Source organism: Oncorhynchus nerka, linkage group LG5 (genome assembly GCF_034236695.1).
Source record: "Oncorhynchus nerka isolate Pitt River linkage group LG5, Oner_Uvic_2.0, whole genome shotgun sequence".
In the NCBI taxonomy this organism is placed as follows: Eukaryota; Metazoa; Chordata; class Actinopteri; order Salmoniformes; family Salmonidae; genus Oncorhynchus; species Oncorhynchus nerka.
This window is the reverse complement of record NC_088400.1, coordinates 36,697,960-36,723,198: the sequence shown is the minus strand read 5'-3', so window position 1 is coordinate 36,723,198 and position 25,239 is coordinate 36,697,960. Positions and strand designations below refer to the sequence as shown.

Sequence of the window (25,239 nt, the reverse complement as noted above, 5' to 3'; positions counted from 1 at the left end):
GGTTCTTTAACACACACATTCATCACTCCTCCCTGCTCCATTTTAAGATAACTTGTGTGTTGACCCATATTGTTAACTTAACTTCTGTCTTAGTGCATACATTTCACACTTGTCAGTGTTCATTTTTAATATAAGTAATATGTATTATACTTATCTATGTTGTGGATGAGCGCGTTTGTTTGTTCTGTTCCTCTCGCTATCTCTGTAGCTTCCGGGTATGCTGGATAGGGACCCGAGCAAAGGGAATTGGGCTGACTTTGTAGTGCCTGTCCCAAATGGCTCAGTAATGTAATGGGCATATTAAAAGACACTGTCAGTAGTGATGTAATTTTGTAAATGTTATGTGGTGATATTGTTAAAAAAAAACATGTTGCAATGTATATACTTTAGTATGTTTAGTTAATGGAAAATGTAGGTTTGACTAGGTAATTGCTTAATTAATTAGGGTTAATTGTTCTGAGGGGAGGGGCTAGGCCTACAAAAGGAGCCTCTCTTTCAGTTCATGGAGAGGCATTTTGGATTGAGCTGTGAATGGGGCAGCATTGTTTTTAGCTGTCCCCATAAGGTATACATTTGATGGCAGTACTGTTGTTTTTTGTTCCGGAATAACTTTGTAAATAAACACCCTTGCGCAGAAGAACATTTGCAGCTCCGCCATCTTTTTATTTTTGATAGAGGTTAAGTTTTCCAGTATATCCTTCTGGCCTATTCTACGTGACAATGACACATTTGGTTTCCTCTTTCAATGAAAGAATCATTACATGGTTACAGAAGCTTAATCTGGGCTAAATCAGGTCATGTAGGTTAAATCAAGTTGGGGCGGCAGGTAGCCCAGTGGTTAGAGCATTGGGCCAGTAACCGGAAGGTTGCTAGATCGAATCCCCGAGCTGACAAGGAAAAACAAAAAAGGTAATGTAGGCTAAATCAGGTCATGTTGGTTAAATCAGGCCATGTTGATTAAATCAGGTCATGCGCCACATGCAACTACAATATGTTCCCTGAGACACAAACACCCTCCCTGCCTGAGAAAAACAGGTCTCCCTGTATTGCTCCAGTGACACCACAGTAGATTAACTTGTTCCACTTTGAGTTTCTGTTGGGGTGGTTGACTGACTGTCACAGCAAAACACTAATTACACACACATACACGTGAACCTTATCTGAGGTTAATATTTTTTTTAAACGACTTTACAATCATTTGTCTTCAAAGTCAAGTTCAAGAGCTGTATGCAAGGCTAACTTCAGGATTCTTGCTTGCTCTGTCATGACATTACTTATCAGTAACTTTATGAAAATAAATACACTTTAAAAGGGGTAAGATCTATGATGGTGATTCTTCAGGTAATAACACAAAAGAAATACAATTCACTGTGTACATTTGTTAAAATACTACGTGTGATATTTTGCTAAAACTATTTCCATTTAATTAAGTCACCATTGGTTCCTATATGCAGTGCCTACAGTAAGTCCAGGGCATGCATACCAAGCATATATACCAAGGGTATATAACCAGCAATGGAATGAATTCCACTGTCTCCCTCCCAGATTGCACAAACTTTAAATAAATACCAATTTGGGAACCTACAGAATAACAAGGCACTTTCTGTCTAGTCATACTCATGGTTTCCAGTCATAAAGACAATAGTGAAATACAATGTAGCTCAAAAAACAAGTATTCCATCAAATAAAAAAACATCATACACAAATACATCTTTTCATTTTAATTTATACTCAGGAAATCAAAACAGCCAATCCTGGCTTTTCTTTAACTTGGTTCTGAATTATTCCAAACCTCATATCAAATTGTATAAAAACTATCAAGCATGGCTGGTAATATAAAATACCCGATGCTGTCGGTTCTAAAAGTAGCTGTACGTAACAATCAACAACCAAGTCCATCTAGCACCTCTGCCAGTGCACTGTCTGGAGTTGGCACAGTTCATTGGCAAAAACTGGCTGCATTATCAGTTCAGGTGGAGGGGAAGAACCAGAATTTCCACTCGTTGGTATGTTGTTCAGCTCCATAAGGCCAAACAGATGTAAACAGTTTATTCTCTCGTCCTCCATATAGGCATAAATAGTGGTTTATAAGGCAAAAACTGGATAAGTACAAAATAAATTGGGGGTGGATCTTAAAACTTTAAAGATTGGGATCATGTGCCATGGAGAGGTTGAGGACTTGAGTCTTTAGGTCTGCGTGAGCTTGTCCATCCATCCTCTCTTGTCTAGGCTTCATCTCCTCTGACAGACGTGCTCAGCTGCTGTCCTCTGCTTTGTTACTCTCCTGAACGTCCAGCTGAGAGCTCTCATCTACGTTCTCCAGAGAGTCTGCCCGCTGGATGGTCAGCTCGGCCGGGTCCATCATGGGCAGGGTGCTTTGCTCTGGGTACAACCAGGGCTTCTGATCTGGAGAGTTCTGCTCTTTCCACTCTGGGTAACTCTGGCCCGCCTTGTGCACACACTTCAGTACCTGCAGGGAGAGAGGAGTGCGTCAGAGAACGAGAGCTGAGCCTCAGCCTAGTTTTTCCCCTTCAGCTCATTTTTTTTTACAGTTCTGCCCTGAGTCATATGCATGTACAGTCCTTCAGAATGTATTCACACCTCCCAAAGCCTTTACTTTTTCCACTTGTGTTACAGCCTGAATTTAAAATGGATTCAATTGAGATTTTGTGTCACTGGCCTACAGACAAAATACCCCACAATGTTAAAGTAGAATTATGTTTTTAGAAATGTTTACAAATGAATTCAAAGTGAAAAGCTGAAATGTCTTGAGTCAATAAGTATTTTATGGAGGATGGATCAACAGCATTGTAGTTACTCCACAATACTAATATAATTGACAGAGTGAAAAGAAGGAAACCTGTACAGAATACAAATACCCCAAAACATGAATCCTGTTTGCAATAAGGCACTAAAGTAAAACTGCTAAAAAACGTGGCAAAGAAATTAACTTCATGTCCTGAATACAAAGTGTTATGTGTGGCAAATCCAACAACATATCAACTGAGTACCACTCTTAAAAAATGTAAATTTAATCCATTTACAAATTAGGCTGTAACACATCAAAATGTATGGAAAAAGCCAAGGGGTGTGAATAGTTTCTGAAGGCACTGTACATAATGTAATGATATTACAAAGAGCGTAGGTGGGGTGGAATTTAAGATGAGCAGCTAGCTGTTAATCATTAATCATCAGGTTTCCATTCAATCACAGTTATGAGCCACACACACAGTCTTGGTTTCGCACACAAAGACACACCTTGCCCTGAATAGTTTCATGCTGCACATGCTATGAAACCAGAAGAACAAGTTCTACAGGGCTGCTGAGAGTTATTTTCTCTTCCTGAGAGACTTAAATGTCAAAAAAATAAAACTGAGCTGGACTGGACCTTCCAGTGTGTTTTTTATGGTTACCATGGTAATTTAAGAGACTTGAAACACACTCTCAATATTCTTAAGATGACAAGCTTTTACTACCTAGTCCAGGACAAGAATTACCATCGTAACACGCACAAACACACAGAGGTATTGCTTGATTGTTGCTTTGGAACCAAATTAAAAAACAGTTATAACTCTGTCGTCAAACACAAAGAAGCTACAGAATTTAGCAGAAGGAAGATTAGTAACAATGGCTGATATTATTCGTACCCTGGGAGCCAGAACCTGAGACGCTTTGTTCACCACCCACTTTGGAAGAGAACCTGAAATACAGAATAAACCAAATAATCAATATTCACAGCAACTCTTGGTACCTGTAGTGTAACATACCCTGTATCAAATATCTTTCAGTAAAGAAAAGACAACTGAAGCATAGAATCTGAAGAAGGTCAGTGGATGGTGGGTCTCACCTTTGGGGTCAGCCTGTGAGAGGTAGGTAAAGGAGCAGCTATTGGGTCCTGTGGCCTTCACTAGGTAGCCAGTAAGGAGGGAGATGGCTCTCACAAGGTCCTTTTTGGGAGGATATTTCTGTGACGGAAGAAATAAGAACCAAATCAGCTGAGATTTTGGGCGTATGTAGAACGATGTAACATTCAGTACCTATTAGTAACTGAATGTTACATTGCAATAAAAACATAATTTCTTCATCCCCACTAGAACCACCTCATCTTGTTAAATGTACATTAGGTGGTTCTGTTATATGACTCATCTACAGTGCCTTTCAAAATAATTCAGACCCTTTGGATTTATTCACATTTTATTGTGTTACGAAGTATGATTACAATTAATTTAATTATCTTTTTTTTGGCAACAATCTACACAAAATACTCTGTAATGTCAAAGTGGAAGAACAATTTATATATTTTTGTTAAGATTCATAAAATGTATTAAATAAAACATAGTCTTTGCATAAGTATTCAGCTCCTGAGTCCATACATGTTGGCAATAATTACAGCTGTAAGTCTTCTTGGGTAAGTGCACACCTGGATTGTGCAATATTTGCCCATGAATGTTTTCAAAATTCTTCAAGCTCTGTCAAGATGTTGGGGATCATTGCAAGACAGCAATTTTAATGTCTTGCCATAGAATTTCAATTAGATTTAACCCTATCAGTCCCGAGACCCCAGCAAAAATCAGCTTTTCATTTTTTCTGACTATCATTTATCTGCATGTCCAGCCCTTATATTTAGCTTTACAATGATGTGTTTTACCATTTTCTTTTCAGGACATCCAGGTCTACAAGTACAACACACAACTATTTGACATTCAAAAGTTGCATTCAAAAATTGGATAAAAATGAATTTATATGAATGTTGTAAGTACAGAAATGGTTTGCTCAGTGGGAAATGAATATCCAAATAGTCAGTGACAACTCTGTTGAGTTTGTGACAGCAACTATGTGAGCTTATAGACACTATGTCCTGGGATTTCCTATGACCTATGTAGATGAACCCCTCAGCTTTTAACGACTTGTGTAGCTTGTGAGGGACATAGAGCAAAACATGTGTGTTTGTTAGTCTCAGCTTTTCAGAAATACTGTAGCTTGAATACTTTGTAGCTCAAACCATTCTGACTCTACAGACATTTTTGTAAGAAAGACCCAGCCCCGGGCCCCTTCGAGATCCGCCCTTGTCTCACACAGACTAATGGTTGATACCACCATTTTTAAAAGGGGTTAGAAGTCCTAAATCACACCGGTGGGACTCATTGGGTTGTGTCAAAACTGTAGCTTGGCCACTCAGGAACATTCACTGTCTTCTTTGTAAGCAACTCCAGTGTAGCTTTGGCCTTGTGTTTTAGGCTATTGTCCTGCTGAATGGTGAATTCATCTCCCAGTGTCCTGTGGAAAGCAGACTTGAGCCAGGTTGCCTGTGATTAGCCCTATCCAGTTTCTTTTTATTCTGGTAGCCCCCCAGTCTTTGCCGATGTAAAGCATACCCATACCATGATGCAGCCACCACCAAGCTTGAAAATAAGGAGGCAGTTACTCAGTGATGTGTTGTGCTGGATGTACCCCAAACATAAGGCTTTGCATTTAGGCCAAAAAGTGTATTTCTTTGCCGTGTTTTTGTTGTTGTTGCAGTATTACTTTAGTGCCTTGTTCCATACAAGATGCATGTTTTGGAATATTGAGTATATTTGTACTCTTCTTTTCACTCTGTCATTTAGGTCATTATTGTGGAGGCCCTACAATGCTGTTGATCCATCCTCAGTTTCCTCCCATCACAGCCATTGAACTCTGTAGCTGTTTTAAAATCCCCAATGGCCTCATGGTAACATCCCTGAGCAGTTTCATTCCTGTACTGCAGCTCAGTTCAGAAGGACGACTGTATCTTTGAGGTGTCTGGGTGGTTTAATACATCATCCACAGCATCATTATTAACCACATCATGCTTAAAGAGATATTCAATGTCTGATTTGTTATTGTTACCCATCTACCAATCACTGCCCTTCTTAATGATGTTTACAAAAAGCTCCCTGGTCTTTGTACTTGAATCTGTGCTCGAAATTCAATACTTGACTGAGGGACCTTACAGATGTTGTATGTATGGGGGGCAGAGACATGACATGATTTTTAAATGATTAAGCAACCCCTATTATTGCATACAGAGTGAGTCCATGTAACTTATGTGATTTGTTAAGCCAAATTTGACTCCTGAACTAATTTAGGCTTGACTAAACAAAGAGTCTGAATACTTATGCAATGACTATATTCTAGTCTTTTTTCTTCTTCAAATGTTTCTTCAACTTTGACATTAAAGTATTTCATGTATATTGTCGACAACAACAAAAAAGACAATTAAATCCATTTGAATCCCACTTTGTAACACAATAAAATGTGAAGAAATCCAAGGGGTCTGAATACTTTTGCAAGGGCCTGCATGAGGACAATAACTGCCATTGAACTATAGGAACGGTAGAGCGGAGACAGACTGCTGTATATACTGGGTGGTTGCTAAGAGCCAGAGAGTCTACAGACCAAGGAGGTGAAGGTGCATGGCATACGTACCAGGTGTTTGACTGAGTAGTTAACGATCACATACTCGTCGTCCTTCACCTGCCACGAACGCAACGTCACCACATCTCTGTTCCTCAGTGGTTTCGGACACAGCCCTGAAAACCAAAAGGGACAACAACAAATGAAAAACTACTTGAGGAGAGCTTCCTACAAACACCCTCTTGTCATGGTAACCAAAGATTCCGAAGACCTTCAATGGCAGCAACTGCACTCTCGTGTAGACTACAAATACACTCTATAAACCAGCTCCCTTATGCCTTATCTGAACTCCTGAGGGCAGAATAAGAAGTACACTACAACTGCTGATGTAACCAATGCGATAATAGTGTAATGGAAGTTAGTGAGAGAGGAGGCAAAGGAAACAGAGACGCAGTGGAGGGGCACCATGGAGAAATGTGTTCCTCAAAGCAATGGGACAGTGGAAGGAATGTAAATAAAATACTTTACACCAGATTTACTGCACATTTTCACCTGCGGTCATCTTTGAACCACAAACGTTTAGTAAATTTGACCCGTCAGGTTTTTGCACTGTAAAGAAAGAGACAATGACAGAGGAATGTGGAATAGCACTTTTAACTCAAGCAAATAAGAGGCACGCACATGAGTAGTAGCCCACATCAGCGTTCGGGGAGAGACGGGCAATGTCAAAGCTCTCCAACATGGTGGGGTCCCACTTTTTGCGATACAGGCCATCATGAAGGACGTCGTACATGGTGGCGGCTGACACATCTTTTATGGTCATTCTGCACTGAAATCCAAACAGCAAAAGAGAGCATTGAAGTAAATTGATTATTGAAGTAACACAGTAAATTCATTCCATCTCAAGATCAGGTCTTATCTGTTGAGTACTCACTACAATAAAATAGGACACCAGATAAACCAATGGTCATGGAAAACTGGAAACCCCTAGGTGTTCTTGTAACAATGCTGCCACACAAAAACAAAATGGCTGTGGTGGAAATGTGGAACAGAAAACCTGTGTTACACTGTCTCCAAGGGACTTTGAAATGTCAAAAGACTACTTTAGCGCAGGGCTCTTCAACCCTGTTTCTGGAGAGCTACCCTCCTGAAAGGTTTTCGCTCCAACCCCAGCTGTAACTAACCGTATTCAGCTCATCAACCGGCTAATTATTAGAATCAGGTGCGCTATAGATTAGGGTTGGATCAAAAACCTATAAGACGGCAGCTCTCCAGGAACAGGGGTGGAGAGCCCCGATAGAGATACATTGGAAAAGGTCAGGCAAAGGACAGGAATGGGTAAAAGTTAGTCCTTTAATGCAATGTCTATTGCTCTATTCAGACTATGGGATTCATAATAGAAAACAGGATATTCCCATATTTTGTTAATATAGTTGACTATATATAGTTGACTGGAACGAATTGCAAAAATCACTGAAGTTGGAGACTTATATCTCCCCACTAACGTTAAGCGTCAGCGGTCAGAGCAGCTTACGGATAGCTGCGGCTGTACACGGCCCATCTGTAAATTGCCCATCCATCCAACCAACTACCAACCTCATCCCCATATTTGTTTTTCTGCTCTTTTGCACACCAGTATTTCGACTTGCACATCCTCAACTGCACATATATCACTCCAGTGTAAATTGCTAAATTGTCATTACTTCACCACTATTGGCCTATTTATTGCCTTACCTTTTGAACAAGTATACAGTACTTGGCCTATTTATTTGCACACACTGTAACTTGTTCTCAACTGGCCTACTACATTTGCACACACTGTATATAGATTGTTCTATTGTGTTATTGACTGTATGTTTGTTTATTTCACGTGTAACTCTGTGTTGCTGTTTTTGTCGCACCGCTTTGCTTTATCTTGGCCAGGTCGCAGTTGTAAATGAGAACTTGTTCTCAACTGGCCTACCTGGTTAAATGAAGGTGGGGAATATATATATAGAGAGAGAACATATTTTGGTCAAACAACTCAACTGATCCATGACCATGATGTATCAAATCGACGGATAAGTCAAGCCAGTGTCCTCACCTTTATCTTGTGAACTTTAGGGATGTTTTTGTTTCCTTGAGGGGATGATGCTACTGGGGCCACCTCGACCCAGACCTCCATTCCGTTCTTGTCATATTTACTGTACCAGTTGTCCGTTGACAAGGCTTGTCTTCTGAAGTCTGTGAAGACTGCCTCGTCTGGTATAATTCCCGAAAGAATTCGAGACATAATAACGTTCTGGATGAACGGGAAAAAGGGTAGCTACTTAATAAGCAGTAAAACAAGTGCGAACGGCAATGCTAGTAAAGTCACTGAATTAATGTTGTGTATCCCGTCCGATCCTCCTGCCTCCAAAATGCTATTCTATTGTGACAGTGAGATCAATCCGGAGATACTCACTAATTATCATATCAAGTTAGACTGGATTTTTGTGCTGGATTCCTGACCCACCCAGATTCCAGCCGAAAATAATGCAGAACAACTCTACACGTAACTGCTTCCGGAATTCACACAGGTAGCCTACTGGAATCTTTTTTTGTCTACACAGTGCACACATAGTTTTGGAATGAGAACAACTACTCCTAGCTTGTGTTAGCTCAACTTGGCTGACATTGGGAATGATGGTATCCCTAGATTTAATTAGTCTAGATTTCATTCGTACATAAAGTCCAGGGCCCAGTTTCCCAAAAGCATATTAAGGCTACGTCAATCATTATAACCTTGGTAGGAGCATCGTTAAATCTCCGAGCTGTTTCCCAAAACCATCGTTACTAAAGTGATTATCGAAAACGCTCGTTATTTACCGACCACTCGTTGAACATCCAAGTACGTCGTTAGATGCTTTTTTTGCCCTTCCGCGACACTTTATACAGACTTCCGCAAAACACAATCAAGATGTTTATCTGTCTTTTGTGCTGACAACTTCAGAAGGAATGTGACAACTACAAAGTTGCCAATTTCTTTGCATAACAAGCGAAGGATATAAAGACGCTTCAAATGAAAACCGAGATTACTGTATTAAAATATAAATAGGCCATAGTTTAGGCTACATAGACCTATATATTTCAATGATATTTAAATCAGTCTCATGTCAATTCAATTGAGTTGTATTTAGCTATTTGTACACTGTCAAATTTTTACCTCGATATATTATTCATGATGTGTAACGTGTGCAATGTGACAAATCTTGATTTTGGTAATTAATTATTGTTGGGTATTAGAATAAGCCACCTCAATAGTTGTAGCCATAGGTGATATCTCGGAAAAATTATAACCTTCAGGTAAAATCGAAAACGGAGAACGCTGATCCTATCAGTCATAAATAGTTTATGCTTGGCAAATAAGTCACTCTCAAAGTCTACATACTGTATATTGTAAATGCACAATATCTTATGCAAAAATAAAATGTCCTCCTGGCACAGAAACGGTCACATTGTTGGTTACAATGATCACTAATGCATTGTGGAATACATGACAAGGCCCATACATCTATTGATCAGGGCTACACTGTAGTGACAAAAGGCAACATTCCATTCATTAGGGCCAATAACCTTTGACCTGTAATACTATATTACACGGATAAAAAAAAGAAAGAGGTAAAATAAGATATTTTAAAGACCACACTGATAAATAACAAATCTGACATTCTTCATTTTGTAGGAACAAAGTTAAAAGAACATTTCTAAAGTAATGTGTATGTAAAGGTAGGCTTATCCTATTAATAACATTCATAAAAATCATTTGCGAGAAGCTTGGAACAATTTTGGTGAAATACCTTTACTTCATGTGATACACTTGTGTTCTTTAACTATCCTTTCTGTTTACAGCAGAGTAATACTAACAGTACATTATTATTCACAGAAACATTGCTAAACACTAGTAGACATATTTCAACTGGACAGACACTTCAGAAAAGCACAGAGCTGAGTATTCAGTCAGCGACAGGTAATAGATTTAGCTATTAAGCTAAAGGTTGTTCGATGTAATTAAATACTCATCTACATTTGTTTAAACGTTGACATTTTCAAACAATCTACAGCTATTGGTGTGTGGTTGGGCCATTTTTGACTGTGATTATTTGGTTTGTGTATGCCACCGTGTGTACGTGGTAAAGGACAGGGGTGAAGAGAAGCCTTTTCTGTTCCTAAACCAATCCACTGACTATACACACTGCAGGGAGTCAACACCATCAGTGTGTACGTGGTAAAGGACAGGGGTGAAGAGAAGCCTTTTCTGTTCCTAAACCAATCCACTGACTATACACACTGCAGGGAGTCAACACCATCAGTGTGTATGTGGTAAAGGACAGGGGTGAAGAGAAGCCTTTTCTGTACCTAAACCAATCCACTGACTATACACACTGTAGGGAGTCAACACCATCAGTGTGACTGTGGTTATTTGGTTTGTGTATGCCACCGTGTGTACGTGGTAAAGGACAGGGGTGAAGTGAAGCCTTTTCTGTACCTAAACCAATCCACTGACTATACACACTGCAGGGAGTCAACACCATCAGTGTGTACGTGGTAAAGGACAGGGGTGAAGAGAAGCCTTTTCTGTTCCTAAACCAATCCACTGACTATACACACTGCAGGGAGTCAACACCATCAGTGTGACTGTGGTTATTTGGTTTGTGTATGCCACCGTGTGTACGTGGTAAAGGACAGGGTGAAGTGAAGCCTTTTCTGTACCTAAACCAATCCACTGACTATACACACTGCAGGGAGTCAACACCATCAGTGTGTACGTGGTAAAGGACAGGGGTGAAGAGAAGCCTTTTCTGTTCCTAAACCAATCCACTGACTATACACACTGCAGGGAGTCAACACCATCAGTGTGACTGTGGTTATTTGGTTTGTGTATGCCACCGTGTGTACGTGGTAAAGGACAGGGGTGAAGTGAAGCCTTTTCTGTACCTAAACCAATCCACTGACTATACACACTGCAGGGAGTCAACACCATCAGTGTGACTGTGGTGATTTGAGACAAAACAACCAGGCCTGGCTTTTGCTTTGAAATTCAGCATCCAAGCAGAGACACAGAAATAAATAAAACACTAACTTCCACGTGCGTGCCAGCAACTCTCATTTTTGTCAAGCATACAATGCAATTTTACAGTTGCTTGTGTTAAATAAATTAAAAACAGTCATACACAGGCAATAGCGATAAAAATTATCTTCACTGCACTTGTTTTTTTTACAGCAAGGGTGTTAGTTGATCCTCAGATACAGCTAACGCTTCCTATCTAAACTGCTCTACAAAACAACTACTGAAGCCAGAGGCCCGTCAGCAGCCCTCTCGATCTTTACAATATTGGGACTCGATTCAGTGCACACCGTTGGTGAACAAACAAGCAAGGTATCTGTGTTCTTAACGGTCTATAAATCCTGCATGATGAGCACGCTGTTCCTGCAAGTGTGATGAAAACAAGACAATACATATATCAATTGGAGGGTGAGTAGGAGACATTTTATGGGCCAAGTGACATGTTTCCATTTAGTGTGTGAAAGGGTTGACACCTGCTCACTCCATAGCCCCACACATGGACTTTAAACACCTTTTCTCCTCAGACACAAGATGTTTGTATGCATGTAGATGACTGAGGAAAGTTCCTCTGACAGAGCAGCCATAGTTTTGAAGTGTACATCAGTAGATTTAAGTTAGTATTTTCCAGTACAATGAATTTGGGATTATGTCCCTTTTCTAAAAATGTATACTCTTGTTTCCTATCGGATTGGCTACACGTACTTTCTGAAGCATCCCCTTGGACAACCTGCCAAATTAACAAACCAGCCGCCATTGAAATCTTCAGTCGACTAACTACAGTAATCCTAAATGAAGTTATTTGGCTGTTCTTGCCCTTAAAAATATCCCTTACTCATTAGGCTTAAATTAATAGATTTGAGCCAACAATTATTCAAAATAATGTTCATCAAGTTGAGGAGAATCTTTTTGCAACGAAGTATTTAAAGAATTATGGGAAGCTGTAACAGACACTTTGTTGATCACGTATATAGAATACTGTAGCTGACCCACTCCAGACTCTCATTGGAAATAAAACCAAATAACTAAAAAGGGACCGAGACCTTTCATAGTCACTTAAATAATCTCAAACAATATCACTTTACAACAATGACAAGTGTGATGGCACTAATGCTCCAAAAAGTGCAATAACCCAGGAGCATTTAGTTGTCAGTCTGCAATCCTAGATAATGCCATGCAGTTGGATGACAATCTGATCATATTCAGCATTTAACCTATTCTGTGTTGACAGTTTTACCTTTGACCTTTAATATTATCTTTAGATGATCTGTTTAAATACAGAGTAATAGCACATCCACACAGTTACTCTGAAAAATCACTGAGTCGAAAGAGGTTCTGCAGCCGATGGCAGTGAGCCATGGGTGGGGAGGGTGGCCACTGAGACACAAGCTGTTGGTGGGGAGGCAGGTCAGGTGGGGGTTTAGGTGTTTACTAGCAGGAGCAGCTGCTCTCTGTCACAGCCATCTCCGGCGGCTTCTCCAGTTTGATATCGATCACTGAGAGAGGAGGTGCTTAAGGAATATTCTCCATTAGACATTTCATGCATCAAACATTTAGGGGGGGGGGGGGGGATATTATGCAAGTTCAACTAAATTAAATCCATAAGCAACAGATAACATTACAACAGACACTGACACATGTCTGGAGTGTTGATTACATGTTGAGCTCAAACACACTACAAACCATTCTGCCTCGGGGATAACCCCTTTGTGAAAAGATACTGTCCTCTTTGCTCTTCTCTGGTGTGCTATCCATCCCAGGTAGGGCTGCGGCAACACGGCGAAACAGCTGAGGAATCACAAGAAAGGAAACAGTGGAGCAAAACAGCCGTACCACACAGGGCATCAATAATATAATGTTGGCCACATAACAGTTAAAGCCTAGATGGTAAGTCAATATTTAAGAGATCATTTCACACAAAAAAACAAAACAAAAAAATCTACAGTATATTTGTACATGGGGCTACATGACAAAATTGGTCCTGATATTTAATACACATTAAGAGTCGTTAACTTGCGTCAAATTGGTCATGTGAATATTTAGATTCTATCCCCAAGCCTGTTGATGGCTCCATGCCAAACAGTGAGAAACACAAGCAGACATTTTGTGGAACGAGGCAAAATAAGAGCAAAAAACATGGAGCCAGACAGCGCAGTACAATTGATGCCGAAGCGTTCTAAAGCAATGGACGTGAACGTCAACACAACACCTGAGCACTGAAGTGAATCACAACGCAGAGAGGACAAGGGGGACAGGCCATGCGGAGTCAAGTGAAAAGAGAAGGGAAAACTAGAAGTTGTGAAAATAGTCTAGGAGGGAAGATTGGGCTGGACTATCCTGAGTGAACAGAAGCTCTACCTGTTTGACATTGTAGCCAGTCTTTGCGCTGGTTTCAATGAACATGACATTCAGTTCCTTAGCTCTCTGCTCGCCCTCTTCCGTGGTGATCTGTCTGCTCAGGCCACAGCCGAGAGGTGGAGGGATAGACAGACATGAAAGAGGACAGGCCGAGAGGGAAAGGGGAGATGGAGAGAAAACGAAGAGCTCAGAGTTTTTGGTTAGAAAGAGAGAGGGTTAGTTTGGTCATGCCTCAGAGACAAACGGATAGGAGGGAGCAGCTTTGCTGAGAAAAGATGAAACAGCTTGACACGCTATAGAGGGAATCCAAAGTCACTCACAGCACAGTCACTTGGTCCACATTAAACATCTAATCCACGGAGTACATGACAAATTACTCTCCCTAAGGGGGAGCATAATGAGCAGTTCTGGAGGCTGTTTGAACACCTGCTGGTGGTAACTGGACACCCACCTGTTTGACGTTATAGCCAGCCTTGGCACTGGTCTCTATGTACATCACATTGAGTTCACGAGCTTTCCTTTCTGCAGTCTCTACAGACACTTGTCTGCCATGGTCCCAGGGGGAGTGACAGGAGGGGAAGGTGGTGTCAGGGGGTTGGGAGTGGACACCAAATCAAAGTGACATGGGGAGACACCGGGGAGAGGGAACAAAAAAATGTTGATAAAACCAAAATTTGACCCCAAAAAAAAGAAATGTTTAACCAAATAGTAAGCAGGGTGAACATGGAGTAAAGTTCAATAGATCAAAAACAGAAAACACTTGAAAATGAATGTTGTGCCCAATATACTCATTAAAATCTAAATAAGATGGGATGCCAAATACAATCGAGGGAGGAGGAACCAGGCTTTGAGACAAAGTGTTCACACATACAACAGTTGTCAAATAGGTCAATATCCAGTTCAGGGACCACATTGCCGTTTACCACCTCATCAACTACTCTCCACACACACACACCATGTACCTTTTATCAGCCAGGTCTGTTTTGTTTCCCACAAGCATGATAATGACATCACTTCCTCTCTCTGTTCTGACATCATCAATCCACTTAGAGGTTTGCTGGAATGAATTGAGGTCTGAGTGGAAGAACAGTAGCAATTCAGAATGCATACAGAGTGAGCATGATCACTTTAAATATCTTATGAGGTTTGAACTGCGGGTGAAGGGGATATGAACACGTTAGATACATTTGCAAATCAGAACAGTCATTGCTCCTCATTGAAAGTACAGTTGATTTCAGCGGAGGAGTGAACACACAGTAGCCAGGTGTTAGTAAGCAAAAGTAAACAGTAAGTTAAGTTTAAGCACATAAAGGAATAGTAGTCCCCACGCCACTGTTAATACAAGGGAAAACTCCCTAACCTCCATGAAGTTGCATCATTAAAGTCCCTACATGGCGACACTAAATGCCTCCAATAATAGCAACACTACTCATACATTAGAAGCTGTTGAGGTTTGCTACTGTCTTATGACAGCATCCTTCCCAATGTAATATCTCAGTTGACCCTGTCCCCCCCCATTACAGTGATGAGAGCACAGCTCTAACTCACTGGTGATGTCATAAACCACCACAGCGATGGTGGAGTCGCGGATGTAGCTGGGAATGAGACTACGGAAACGCTCCTGTCCAGCAGTGTCCCAGAGCTGGAGACGGACCTGGGGAGTGGGATGGAGGAGGAAACGGGACAGACGGAAAGGGAAAATGGAAAAGAGGAACGACATAAAATAGTTGCAAGAGAACATCATGGCAGCAGAGGCGGAAATGCTCATGCATCCTGGAATAGGAAAAAGCTTTCCGATGTATCTAGCAGATGACCTGTTCCCAATGTTGACGCTTTTTAGTTACCTAGTACAGATGGCAAATGTTCCAAATCAATGCATTTGGAGCAAGGAAAGCATTTCCCCCATTCCTTAGACAAGCCCCTTTAGGGACAACATTTCCACAAGCACAATCACCACTGGATGTACTAAGAGGTATACCATTCCACTCTATTGGCCTATTTGGAACCATTGCACCAACAATGTAATTTATAATATCTACTGACTTTATGGTAGCACATAATTCTCAGACAATGGAAGCCCTGAAGCACTAGGAGGCCATTTTCATTACTACAGTCCAGTGACATTGCCAAGCTGCGGAAATGCTGTTTGCCCTGTTCTCCCCTTCCGTCCACTGAGGGAAGGGCAGGGAGGTGATACCTACTTGCTATGTCATAAACCACCACAGCAGCGGCTGAGTCTCTGATGTAGCTGGGGATGAGACTGCGGAACCGCTCCTGCCCCGCTGTATCCCACAGCTGGAGACGAATCTGTGGCCAACCACACAACAAACCGAGGAGCGGACACAGTTCCAAACCCAGCCATGGGGATGGAGGGGAGGGGTGGACAGAGACAAAAACGTATGATGATGGAACTAAAAACAGAATCATGGTAGGAAAGAAAACATGGGCTAAATGAAAACTGATAATGAAACTGCAACTAATAGTGCATCTACGTCCATGCTTTAAACAAGCAGTCTAGTCAGGATTAGATAAAAAGGAGAGTACCTAAGCCCCTTTTTGACAGTGGCTTGGAGGGGGATATACAATGATCTCATATGGGCACAAACTTAAGGGACATGTGAAATGGTTTAAAGTGATGATATAGAAGCCAAGTGGTACTTACCGTACGATCTTCCAGATACATCGTTTTCGATAAAAAGTCTATGCCAATTGTTGCCTGCAAGACAAAAAACATTCTCCTCAGATATCACTACCAAACTGCATGACTATACTACATTCAACAATAAGCCAAAGAAAAATTTGGCCTTGTGTCCTTGTTTCCCCCCCAGTTTTGTATCATATTGTATGCAAGCTATAATCAGGTTACAAAAAACAGAAACATGGCTCTCAAAGGCAGACATTTCCACCAAGCAAAACAACCCAAAGCTCAGAGTGGTGTGGATGCCAACTAATGTTACCCTTTTTCTCGGAGGACCTGAGCCCTAGGACCATGCCTCAGGACTACCTGGCCTGATGACTCCTTTCTGTCCCCAGTCCACCTGGTGGTGCTGCTGCTCCAGTTTCAACTGTTCTGCCTGCAGCTATGGAACCCTGACCTGTTCACCGGACGTGCTACCTGTCCCAGATCTGCTGTTTTAAACTCTAGAGACAGCAGGTACAGTAGGGATACTCCGAATGATCAGCTATGAAACACCAACTGACATCTACTCCTGAGGTGCTGACCTGTTGCACCCTCTACAACCACTGTGATTATTATTATCTGACCCTGCTCGTCATCTATGAACATTTGAACATCTTGGTCATGTTCTGTTATGATCTCTACCCGGCACAGAAAGAAGAGGATTGGCCACCCCTCAGAGCCTGGTTCCTCTCTAGGTTTCGGCCTTGCTAGGGAGTTTTTCCTAGCCACCGTGCTTCTACACCTGCATTGCTTGCTGTTTGGGGTTTTAGGCTGGGTTTCTGTACAGCACTTTGAGATATCAGCTGATGTAAGAAGGGCTTTATAAATACATTTGATTGATGTGTTAGTTACATGCAATGAATTACCAGTACTGTACTTGAGATAAGATAATGTACCTGATAGGTGTTGTCAAAGCTGTCATACATAAACCTGGTGATAAGCGATGTCTTTCCCACTGTAAAGACAGAACATTTCGTTTACATTGACATTTTCTAAATTCTGCATGATCCTCTGCAACTGTAATTCGTGAGGAAAAGCAATAAAACGTACCTTTATAATAAACATTTAGCTATTTAAAACACAATGCTGACAGTGATCATATATGTGAAGGTATTGTTTATTTCCATGATAAATCGAAAAACTGGGCGTTGGAGTACTGACCCACGCTGAGCTGGCAAAGGGTGGAGCCACGAATGAAGGCGATAACTAGCTAACGTTAGCTAGCTAAAATGGACTGGAAAATCGATATACCGTTTTGGGGCTATGCAAATCTGAATTAATATTTGTTTGAAGAAATAATATAGCATATGTCTGGTTTATTTCTCTGAATGTTGACGTTTGTCACAGGAAATGGCCAAGGTTGAATAAAAGGCTCAGTGAGTTAGCAAGCACAACTGGCTCCCCTCTGACAGACGTGGCTTAGCAAACTGACTCCACCCACACAAGCTGAAGTTAGATACCAAGTAAACAGAAAAACATTCACATCAAATGGAAAGAATGTAACTTGAACTCGTGAATGACACCGACAGTTCAGTATCTTAACGTTAGTTAGTTACGGGATACGACCAAATATATTACCAAGCTAACGTTAGCTAGTACCTTAATTAGCTAGATAGCTTTATCCACCAATATCTTTGGCAACATGATCTCAAGCAACCAATTTTTGCTGATTCAATGGGATAACGTTAGCTAGTAAGCAAGTTCCCTTGGCTAACATATAGCTAACTAACATAACAAGGCGTCGTTTAGCATAATCTTGCTGTTTCGGCCTGGCTAGCTAACAGCCAGGCTAACGTCAGCGGTACTCTCACCAAAACAAATACTCACATGCTCTGCTGAAAAGACCTCCACTTACCACTTTGTTCGCCTAAGAATACGAGCTTGAATTTCCGCAGAGGGTTGCCAAACTCTCCACCGCCGGTCGTGGTCGACATCTTTATTAAACGATAAATAACAGCTGGCTAGCTATATTGCCAATTTCCTAAGCTGTCTCGACGGGAAAGAGACACAGGGTAGTATATCGATAGCCTAGCTTTTGTTGTGTGCTGTGTGTATGCTAGTTCTGTATGTGAAATTGTGACGCGCGAGCCAGCACCCCCTGACGGACAGACTTCGAGTACCAAAAAGTGCAGGGTTGCATTCCAAACACTTAAAAGACACACCCTATCCCCTCAGCCCTCAAATTAAGTGGACACTTCTGATGACGTATCCTGACGTCTGACGAGTATACACTTGCAGGGCAACGGTCGAGGGAAGAATTCATTAATTTCAAATGGATCTCTCTTGCCCGGAAATGTGTCACTAGTTCATCCCAACAGTTGTGTGTGCCTTATATGTGCTACAGTCAATTATGATTGCATTTCATATCTTGGCTAAAAGACAGCTCCCAAAAATGAGTTAATGTAATTTTTGCTATATTAAACACATGCTTAATTATGTGGACAATTATCCTGCCTCTATTGTATTGTGTTTTGGAGAAATTGGGGGTCATGTTAGCAGTAACTGCATACTGTGAAACCAAGTTAAATACAAGCCATTTTTCCCATTTCCACGCTATGATCAGTTACTGCATTTTTGCTTGGTAGGGCAGCATAGTCCCTGTGCCCAAGAACAACAGTGACAGCCTATAGGGAGGAGGTCAGAGACCTGGCCGTGTGGTGCCAGGACAACAACCGCTCCCTCAACGTGATCAAGGCAAAGGAGATGATTGTAGACTACAGGAAAAGGAGGGCCGAGCACGCCCCATTCTCATTGACGGGGCTGCAGTGGAGCAGGTTGAGAGCTTCAAGTTCCTTGGTGTCCACATCACCAACAAACTATCATGGTCTAAACACACTAAGACAGTCGTGAAGAGGGCACGACAAAACCTATTCCCCCTCAAGAGACTGAAAAGATTTGTCATGGGTCCTCAGATCCTCAAAAGGTTCTACATCTGCACCATAGAAAGCATGCTGACTGGTTGCATCACTGCCTGGTATAGCAACTGCTCGGCCTCCGACCGAAAGGCACTACAAAGGGTAGTACATCACTGGTGCCAAGCTTCCTGCCATCCAGGACCTCTATACCAGGCCGTGTCAGAGGAAGACTCCATCCACCCTAGTCATTGACTGTTCTCCAAAAGGCTTCTTAAAAAAAAAAAATGTGACCCCTTTTTCTCCCCAATTTCGTGGTATCCAATTGTTGTAGTAGCTACTATCTTGTCTCATCGCTACAACTCCCGTACGGGCTCGGGAGAGACGAAGGTTGAAAGTCATGCGTCCTCCGATACACAACCCAGCCAGCCGTACTGCTTCTTAACACAGCGCGCTGCGCACTGCGCCCGGCCCGCCACAGGAGTTGCTGGTGCGCGATGAGACAAGGACATCCCTACTGACCAAGCCCTCCCTAACCTGGACGACGCTAGGCCAATTGTGCGTCGCCCCACCGACCTCCCGGTCTCGGCCGGTTACCACAGAGCCTGGGCGCAAACCCAGGGACTCTGATGGCACAGCTGGAGCTGCAGTACAGCACCCTTAACCACTGCGCCACCCGGGAGGTTCCAAAATGCTTCTTTAACAGCTTCTACCCCCAAGCCATAAGACTCCTGAACACCTCATCGAAGGGCTACCCAGACCCCTCTTTTACGCTGCTGCTACTCTCTGTTTATTATCTGTGCATAGTCACTTTAACTCTACCTTCATGTACATATTCCCTCAATTACCTCGACTAACCGGTGCCCCTGCACATTGACTCTGCACCGGTACCCCCTGTATATAGCCTCCACATTGACTCTGTACCGGTACCCCCTGTATATAGCCTCCACATTGACTCTGTACCGGTTCCCCTGTATATAGCCTCCACATTGACTCTGTACCGGTACCCCCTGTATATAGCCTCCACATTGACTCTGTACCGGTTCCCCCTGTATATAGCCTCCACATTGACTCTGTACCGGTACCCCCTGTATATAGCCTCCACATTGACTCTGTACCGGTACCCCCTGTATATAGCCTCCACATTGACTCTGTACCGGTTCCCCCTGTATATAGCCTCCACATTGACTCTGTACCGGTTCCCCCTGTATATAGCCTCCACATTGACTCTGTACCGGTTCCCCCTGTATATAGCCTCCACATTGACTCTGTACCGGTACCCCCTGTATATAGCCTCCACATTGACTCTGTACCGGTACCCCCTGTATATAGCCTCCACATTGACTCTGTACCGGTTCCCCCTGTATATAGCTCCACATTGACTCTGTACCGGTACCCCCTGTATATAGCCTCCACATTGACTCTGTACCGGTACCCCCTGTATATAGCCTCCACATTGACTCTGTACCGGTACCCCCTGTATATAGCCTCCACATTGACTCTGTACCGGTTCCCCCTGTATATAGCCTCCACATTGACTCTGTACCGGTTCCCACTTTATACAGCCTCCACATTGACTCTGTACCGGTACCCCTGTATATAGCCTCCACATTGACTCTGTACCGGTACCCCCTGTATATAGCCTCCACATTGACTCTGTACCGGTACCCCCTGTATATAGCCTCCACATTGACTCTGTACCGGTTACCCCCTGTATATAGCCTCCACATTGACTCTGTACCGGTACCCCTGTATATAGCCTCCACATTGACTCTGTACCGGTACCCCCTGTATATAGCCTCCACATTGACTCTGTACCGGTACCCCCTGTATATAGCCTCCACATTGACTCTGTACCGGTACCCCTGTATATAACCTCCACATTGACTCTGTACCGGTACCCCCTGTATATAGCCTCCACATTGACTCTGTACCGGTACCCCTGTATATAACCTCCACATTGACTCTGTACCGGTACCCCTGTATATAACCTCCACATTGACTCTGTACCGGTTCCCCCTGTATATAACCTCCACATTGACTCTGTACCGGTACCCCCTGTATATAACCTCCACATTGACTCTGTACCGGTACCCCCTGTATATAACCTCCACATTGACTCTGTACCCTGTATATAGCCCCTGTATATAGCCTCCACATTGACTCTGTACCGGTACCCCTGTATATAGCCTCCACATTGACTCTGTACCGGTACCCCCTGTATATAGCCTCCACATTGACTCTGTACCAGGTACCCCTGTATATAGCCTCCACATTGACTCTGTACCGGTACCCCTGTATATAGCCTCCACATTGACTCTGTACCGGTACCCCTGTATATAGCCTCCACATTGACTCTGTACCGGTTCCCCCTGTATATAGCCTCCACATTGACTCTGTACCGGTACCCTGTATATAGCCTCCACATTGACTCTGTACCGGTACCCCTGTATATAGCCTCCACATTGACTCTGTACCGGTACCCCTGTATATAGCCTCCACATTGACTCTGTACCGGTACCCCCTGTATATAACCTCCACATTGACTCTGTACCGGTTCCCCATATAGCCTCCACATTGACTCTGTACCGGTACCCCCTGTATATAGCCTCCACATTGACTCTGTACCGGTACCCCCTGTATATAGCCTCCACATTGACTCTGTACCGGTTCCCCCTGTATATAACCTCCACATTGACTCTGTACCGGTACCCCCTGTATATAGCCTCCACATTGACTCTGTACCGGTACCCCCTGTATATAACCTCCACATTGACTCTGTACCGGTACCCCTGTATATAACCTCCACATTGACTCTGTACCGGTACCCTGTATATACCTCCACATTGACTCTGTACTGGTACCCCTGTATATAGCCTCCACATTGACTCTGTACCGGTACCCCTGTATATAACCTCCACATTGACTCTGTACCGGTACCCCTGTATATAGCCTCCACATTGACTCTGTACCGGTACCCCCTGTATATAACCTCCACATTGACTCTGTACCGGTACCCCTGTATATAGCCTCCACATTGACTCTGTACCGGTACCCCTGTATATAGCCTCCACATTGACTCTGTACCGGTACCCCTGTATATAACCTCCACATTGACTCTGTACCGGTACCCCCTGTATATAGCCTCCACATTGACTCTGTACCGTACCCCTGTATATAACCTCCACATTGACTCTGTGTATATAGCCTCCACATTGACTCTGTACCGGTACCCCTGTATATAACCTCCACATTGACTCTGTACCGGTACCCCTGTATATAACCTCCACATTGACTCTGTACCGGTACCCCCTGTATATACCTCCACATTGACTCTGTACCGGTACCCCCTGTATATAGCCTCCACATTGACTCTGTACCGGTACCCCTGTATATAACCTCCACATTGACTCTGTACCGGTACCCCTGTATATAACCTCCACATTGACTCTGTACCGGTTCCCCCTGTATATAGCCTCCACATTGACTCTGTACCGGTACCCCTATATATAACCTCCACATTGACTCTGTACCGGTACCCCTGTATATAGCCTCCACATTGACTCTGTACCGGTACCCCCTGTATATAACCTCCACATTGACTCTGTACCGGTACCCCTGTATATAGCCTCCACATTGACTCTGTACCGGTTCCCCCTGTATAGCCTCCACATTGACTCTGTACCGGTATATATAGCCTCCACATTGACTCTGTACCGGTACCCCTGTATATAACCTCCACATTGACTCTGTACCGGTACCCCTGTATATAGCCTCCACATTGACTCTGTACCGGTACCCCCTGTATATAACCTCCACATTGACTCTGTACCGGTTCCCCTGTATATAACCTCCACATTGACTCTGTACCGGTACCCCTGTATATAACCTCCACATTGACTCTGTACCGGTACCCTGTATATAACCTCCACATTGACTCTGTACCGTTCTGTATATAACCTCCACATTGACTCTGTACCGGTACCCCTGTATATAGCTCCACATTGACTCTGTACCGGTACCCCCTGTATATAACCTCCACATTGACTCTGTACCGGTACCCCTGTATATAGCCTCCACATTGACTCTGTACCGGTACCCCCTGTATATAGCCTCCACATTGACTCTGTACCGGTACCCCTGTATATAACCTCCACATTGACTCTGTACCTGGGTACCCCCCTGTATATAGCCTCCACATTGACTCTGTACCAGGTACCCCTGTATATAGCCTCCACATTGACTCTGTACTGGTACCCCTGTATATAGCCTCCACATTGACTCTGTACCGGTACCCCTGTATATAACCTCCACATTGACTCTGTACCGGTTCCCCCTGTATATAACCTCCACATTGACTCTGTACCGGTTCCCCCTGTATATAGCCTCCACATTGACTCTGTACCGGTACCCCTGTATATAGCCTCCACATTGACTCTGTACCGGTACCCCCTGTATATAGCCTCCACATTGACTCTGTACCGGTACCCCTGTATATAGCCTCCACATTGACTCTGTACCGGACCCCCTGTATATAGCCTCCACATTGACTCTGTACCGGTACCCCTGTATATAGCCTCCACATTGACTCTGTACCGGTACCCCTGTATATAGCCTCCACATTGACTCTGTACCGGTACCCCTGTATATAACCTCCACATTGACTCTGTACCGGTACCCCTGTATATAGCCTCCACATTGACTCTGTACCGGTACCCCTGTATATAGCCTCCACATTGACTCTGTACTGGTACCCCCTGTATATAGCCTCCACATTGACTCTGTACCGGTACCCCTGTATATAGCCTCCACATTGACTCTGTACCAGGTACCCCTGTATATAGCCTCCACATTGACTCTGTACTGGTACCCCTGTATATAACCTCCACATTGACTCTGTACCGGTTCCCTGTATATAGCCTCCACATTGACTCTGTACCGGTACCCCTGTATATAGCCTCCACATTGACTCTGTACCGGTAGCCCCTGTATATAGCCTCCACATTGACTCTGTACCGGTTCCCCTGTATATAGCCTCCACATTGACTCTGTACCGGTACCCCCTGTATATAGCCTCCACATTGACTCTGTACCGTACCCCTGTATATAGTCTCCACATTGACTCTGTGTACCCCTGTATATAACCTCCACATTGACTCTGTACCGGTACCCCCTGTATATAGCCTCCACATTGACTCTGTACCGGTACCCCTGTATATAGCCTCCACATTGACTCTGTACCGGTACCCCCTGTATATAACCTCCACATTGACTCTGTGTACCCCCTGTATATAACCTCCACATTGACTCTGTACCGGTACCCTGTATATAGCCTCCACATTGACTCTGTACCGGTACCCTGTATATAACCTCCACATTGACTCTGTACCGGTACCCCTGTATATAGCCTCCACATTGACTCTGTACCGGTACCCCTGTATATAACCTCCACATTGACTCTGTACCGGTACCCCTGTATATAGCCTCCACATTGACTCTGTACCGGTACCCTGTATATAGCCTCCACATTGACTCTGTACCTGTATATAGCCTCCACATTGACTCTGTATGGGTACCCCTGTATATAGCCTCCACATTGACTCTGTACCGGTACTCTGTATATAACCTCCACATTGACTCTGTACCGGTACCCCTGTATATAGCCTCCACATTGACTCTGTACCGGTACCCCCTGTATATAGCCTCCACATTGACTCTGTACCGGTACCCCCTGTATATAACCTCCACATTGACTCTGTACCGGTACCCCTGTATATAACCTCCACATTGACTCTGTACCGGTACCCCTGTATATAACCTCCACATTGACTCTGTACCGGTACCCCCTGTATATAGCCTCCACATTGACTCTGTACCGGTACCCCTGTATA

At 43.3% G+C, this 25,239-nt stretch overlaps 2 protein-coding genes across 6 annotated transcripts; both read right to left on the bottom strand.

Moving 5' to 3' along the window:
• Positions 1–638: 638 nt before the first annotated feature.
• On the bottom strand, positions 639–9,238 carry LOC115129417 (START domain-containing protein 10-like). The gene is made up of 6 exons (XM_029659732.2): positions 8,459–9,238; positions 7,057–7,204; positions 6,448–6,551; positions 3,848–3,965; positions 3,648–3,700; positions 639–2,470 (listed from the first exon to the last, which is right to left on the bottom strand). The coding sequence occupies exons 1-6, from the start codon at positions 8,645–8,647 to the stop codon at positions 2,255–2,257; spliced, it is 828 nt and encodes a 275-aa protein (XP_029515592.1). The 5' UTR covers positions 8,648–9,238; the 3' UTR covers positions 639–2,254.
• Positions 9,239–10,176: 938 nt separating this feature from the next.
• LOC115129415 (ras-related protein Rab-6A-like) lies at positions 10,177–18,658 on the bottom strand. Of its 5 annotated transcripts, none has more exons than XM_029659731.2 (8): positions 18,352–18,658; positions 17,393–17,451; positions 16,479–16,532; positions 15,365–15,470; positions 14,779–14,890; positions 13,817–13,910; positions 13,180–13,246; positions 10,177–12,954 (listed from the first exon to the last, which is right to left on the bottom strand). In XM_029659731.2, exons 1-8 carry the CDS (start codon positions 18,428–18,430, stop codon positions 12,890–12,892), a joined length of 636 nt encoding a protein of 211 aa, XP_029515591.1. In that variant the 5' UTR covers positions 18,431–18,658; the 3' UTR covers positions 10,177–12,889. The 5 variants fall into 5 exon arrangements, 4 of the variants coding, with proteins under 4 accessions (XP_029515591.1, XP_029515589.1, XP_029515590.1 ...); XM_029659729.2 differs by lacking the exon at positions 15,365–15,470 and adding an exon at positions 16,018–16,123 and having other exon boundaries at positions 18,352–18,634; XM_029659730.2 differs by lacking the exon at positions 13,817–13,910 and adding an exon at positions 14,268–14,361 and having other exon boundaries at positions 18,352–18,631.
• Between the last annotated feature and the right edge of the window lie 6,581 nt (positions 18,659–25,239).

Bases quoted from the DNA above. Each gene is read 5' to 3' on its own strand.
- LOC115129417 (XM_029659732.2), bottom strand. From the start codon at position 8,647: ATGTCTCGAATTCTTTCGGGAATTATACCAGACGAGGCAGTCTTCACA. The intron at 7,205-8,458 runs GTGAGGACACTG...TTTGGATTTCAG, and splicing joins CTAAAGTTCACAAGATAAAG to TGCAGAATGACCATAAAAGA. The intron at 3,701-3,847 runs GTGAGACCCACC...TCTGTATTTCAG, and splicing joins CTCACAGGCTGACCCCAAAG to GTTCTCTTCCAAAGTGGGTG.
- LOC115129415 (XM_029659731.2), bottom strand. From the start codon at position 18,430: ATGTCGACCACGACCGGCGGTGGAGAGTTTGGCAACCCTCTGCGGAAA. The intron at 15,471-16,478 runs GTAAGTACCACT...CCCACTCCCCAG, and splicing joins TGTATCTGGAAGATCGTACG to GTCCGTCTCCAGCTCTGGGA. The intron at 13,911-14,778 runs GTACATGGTGTG...TGGCCTGAGCAG, and splicing joins ACAGACCTGGCTGATAAAAG to ACAGATCACCACGGAAGAGG.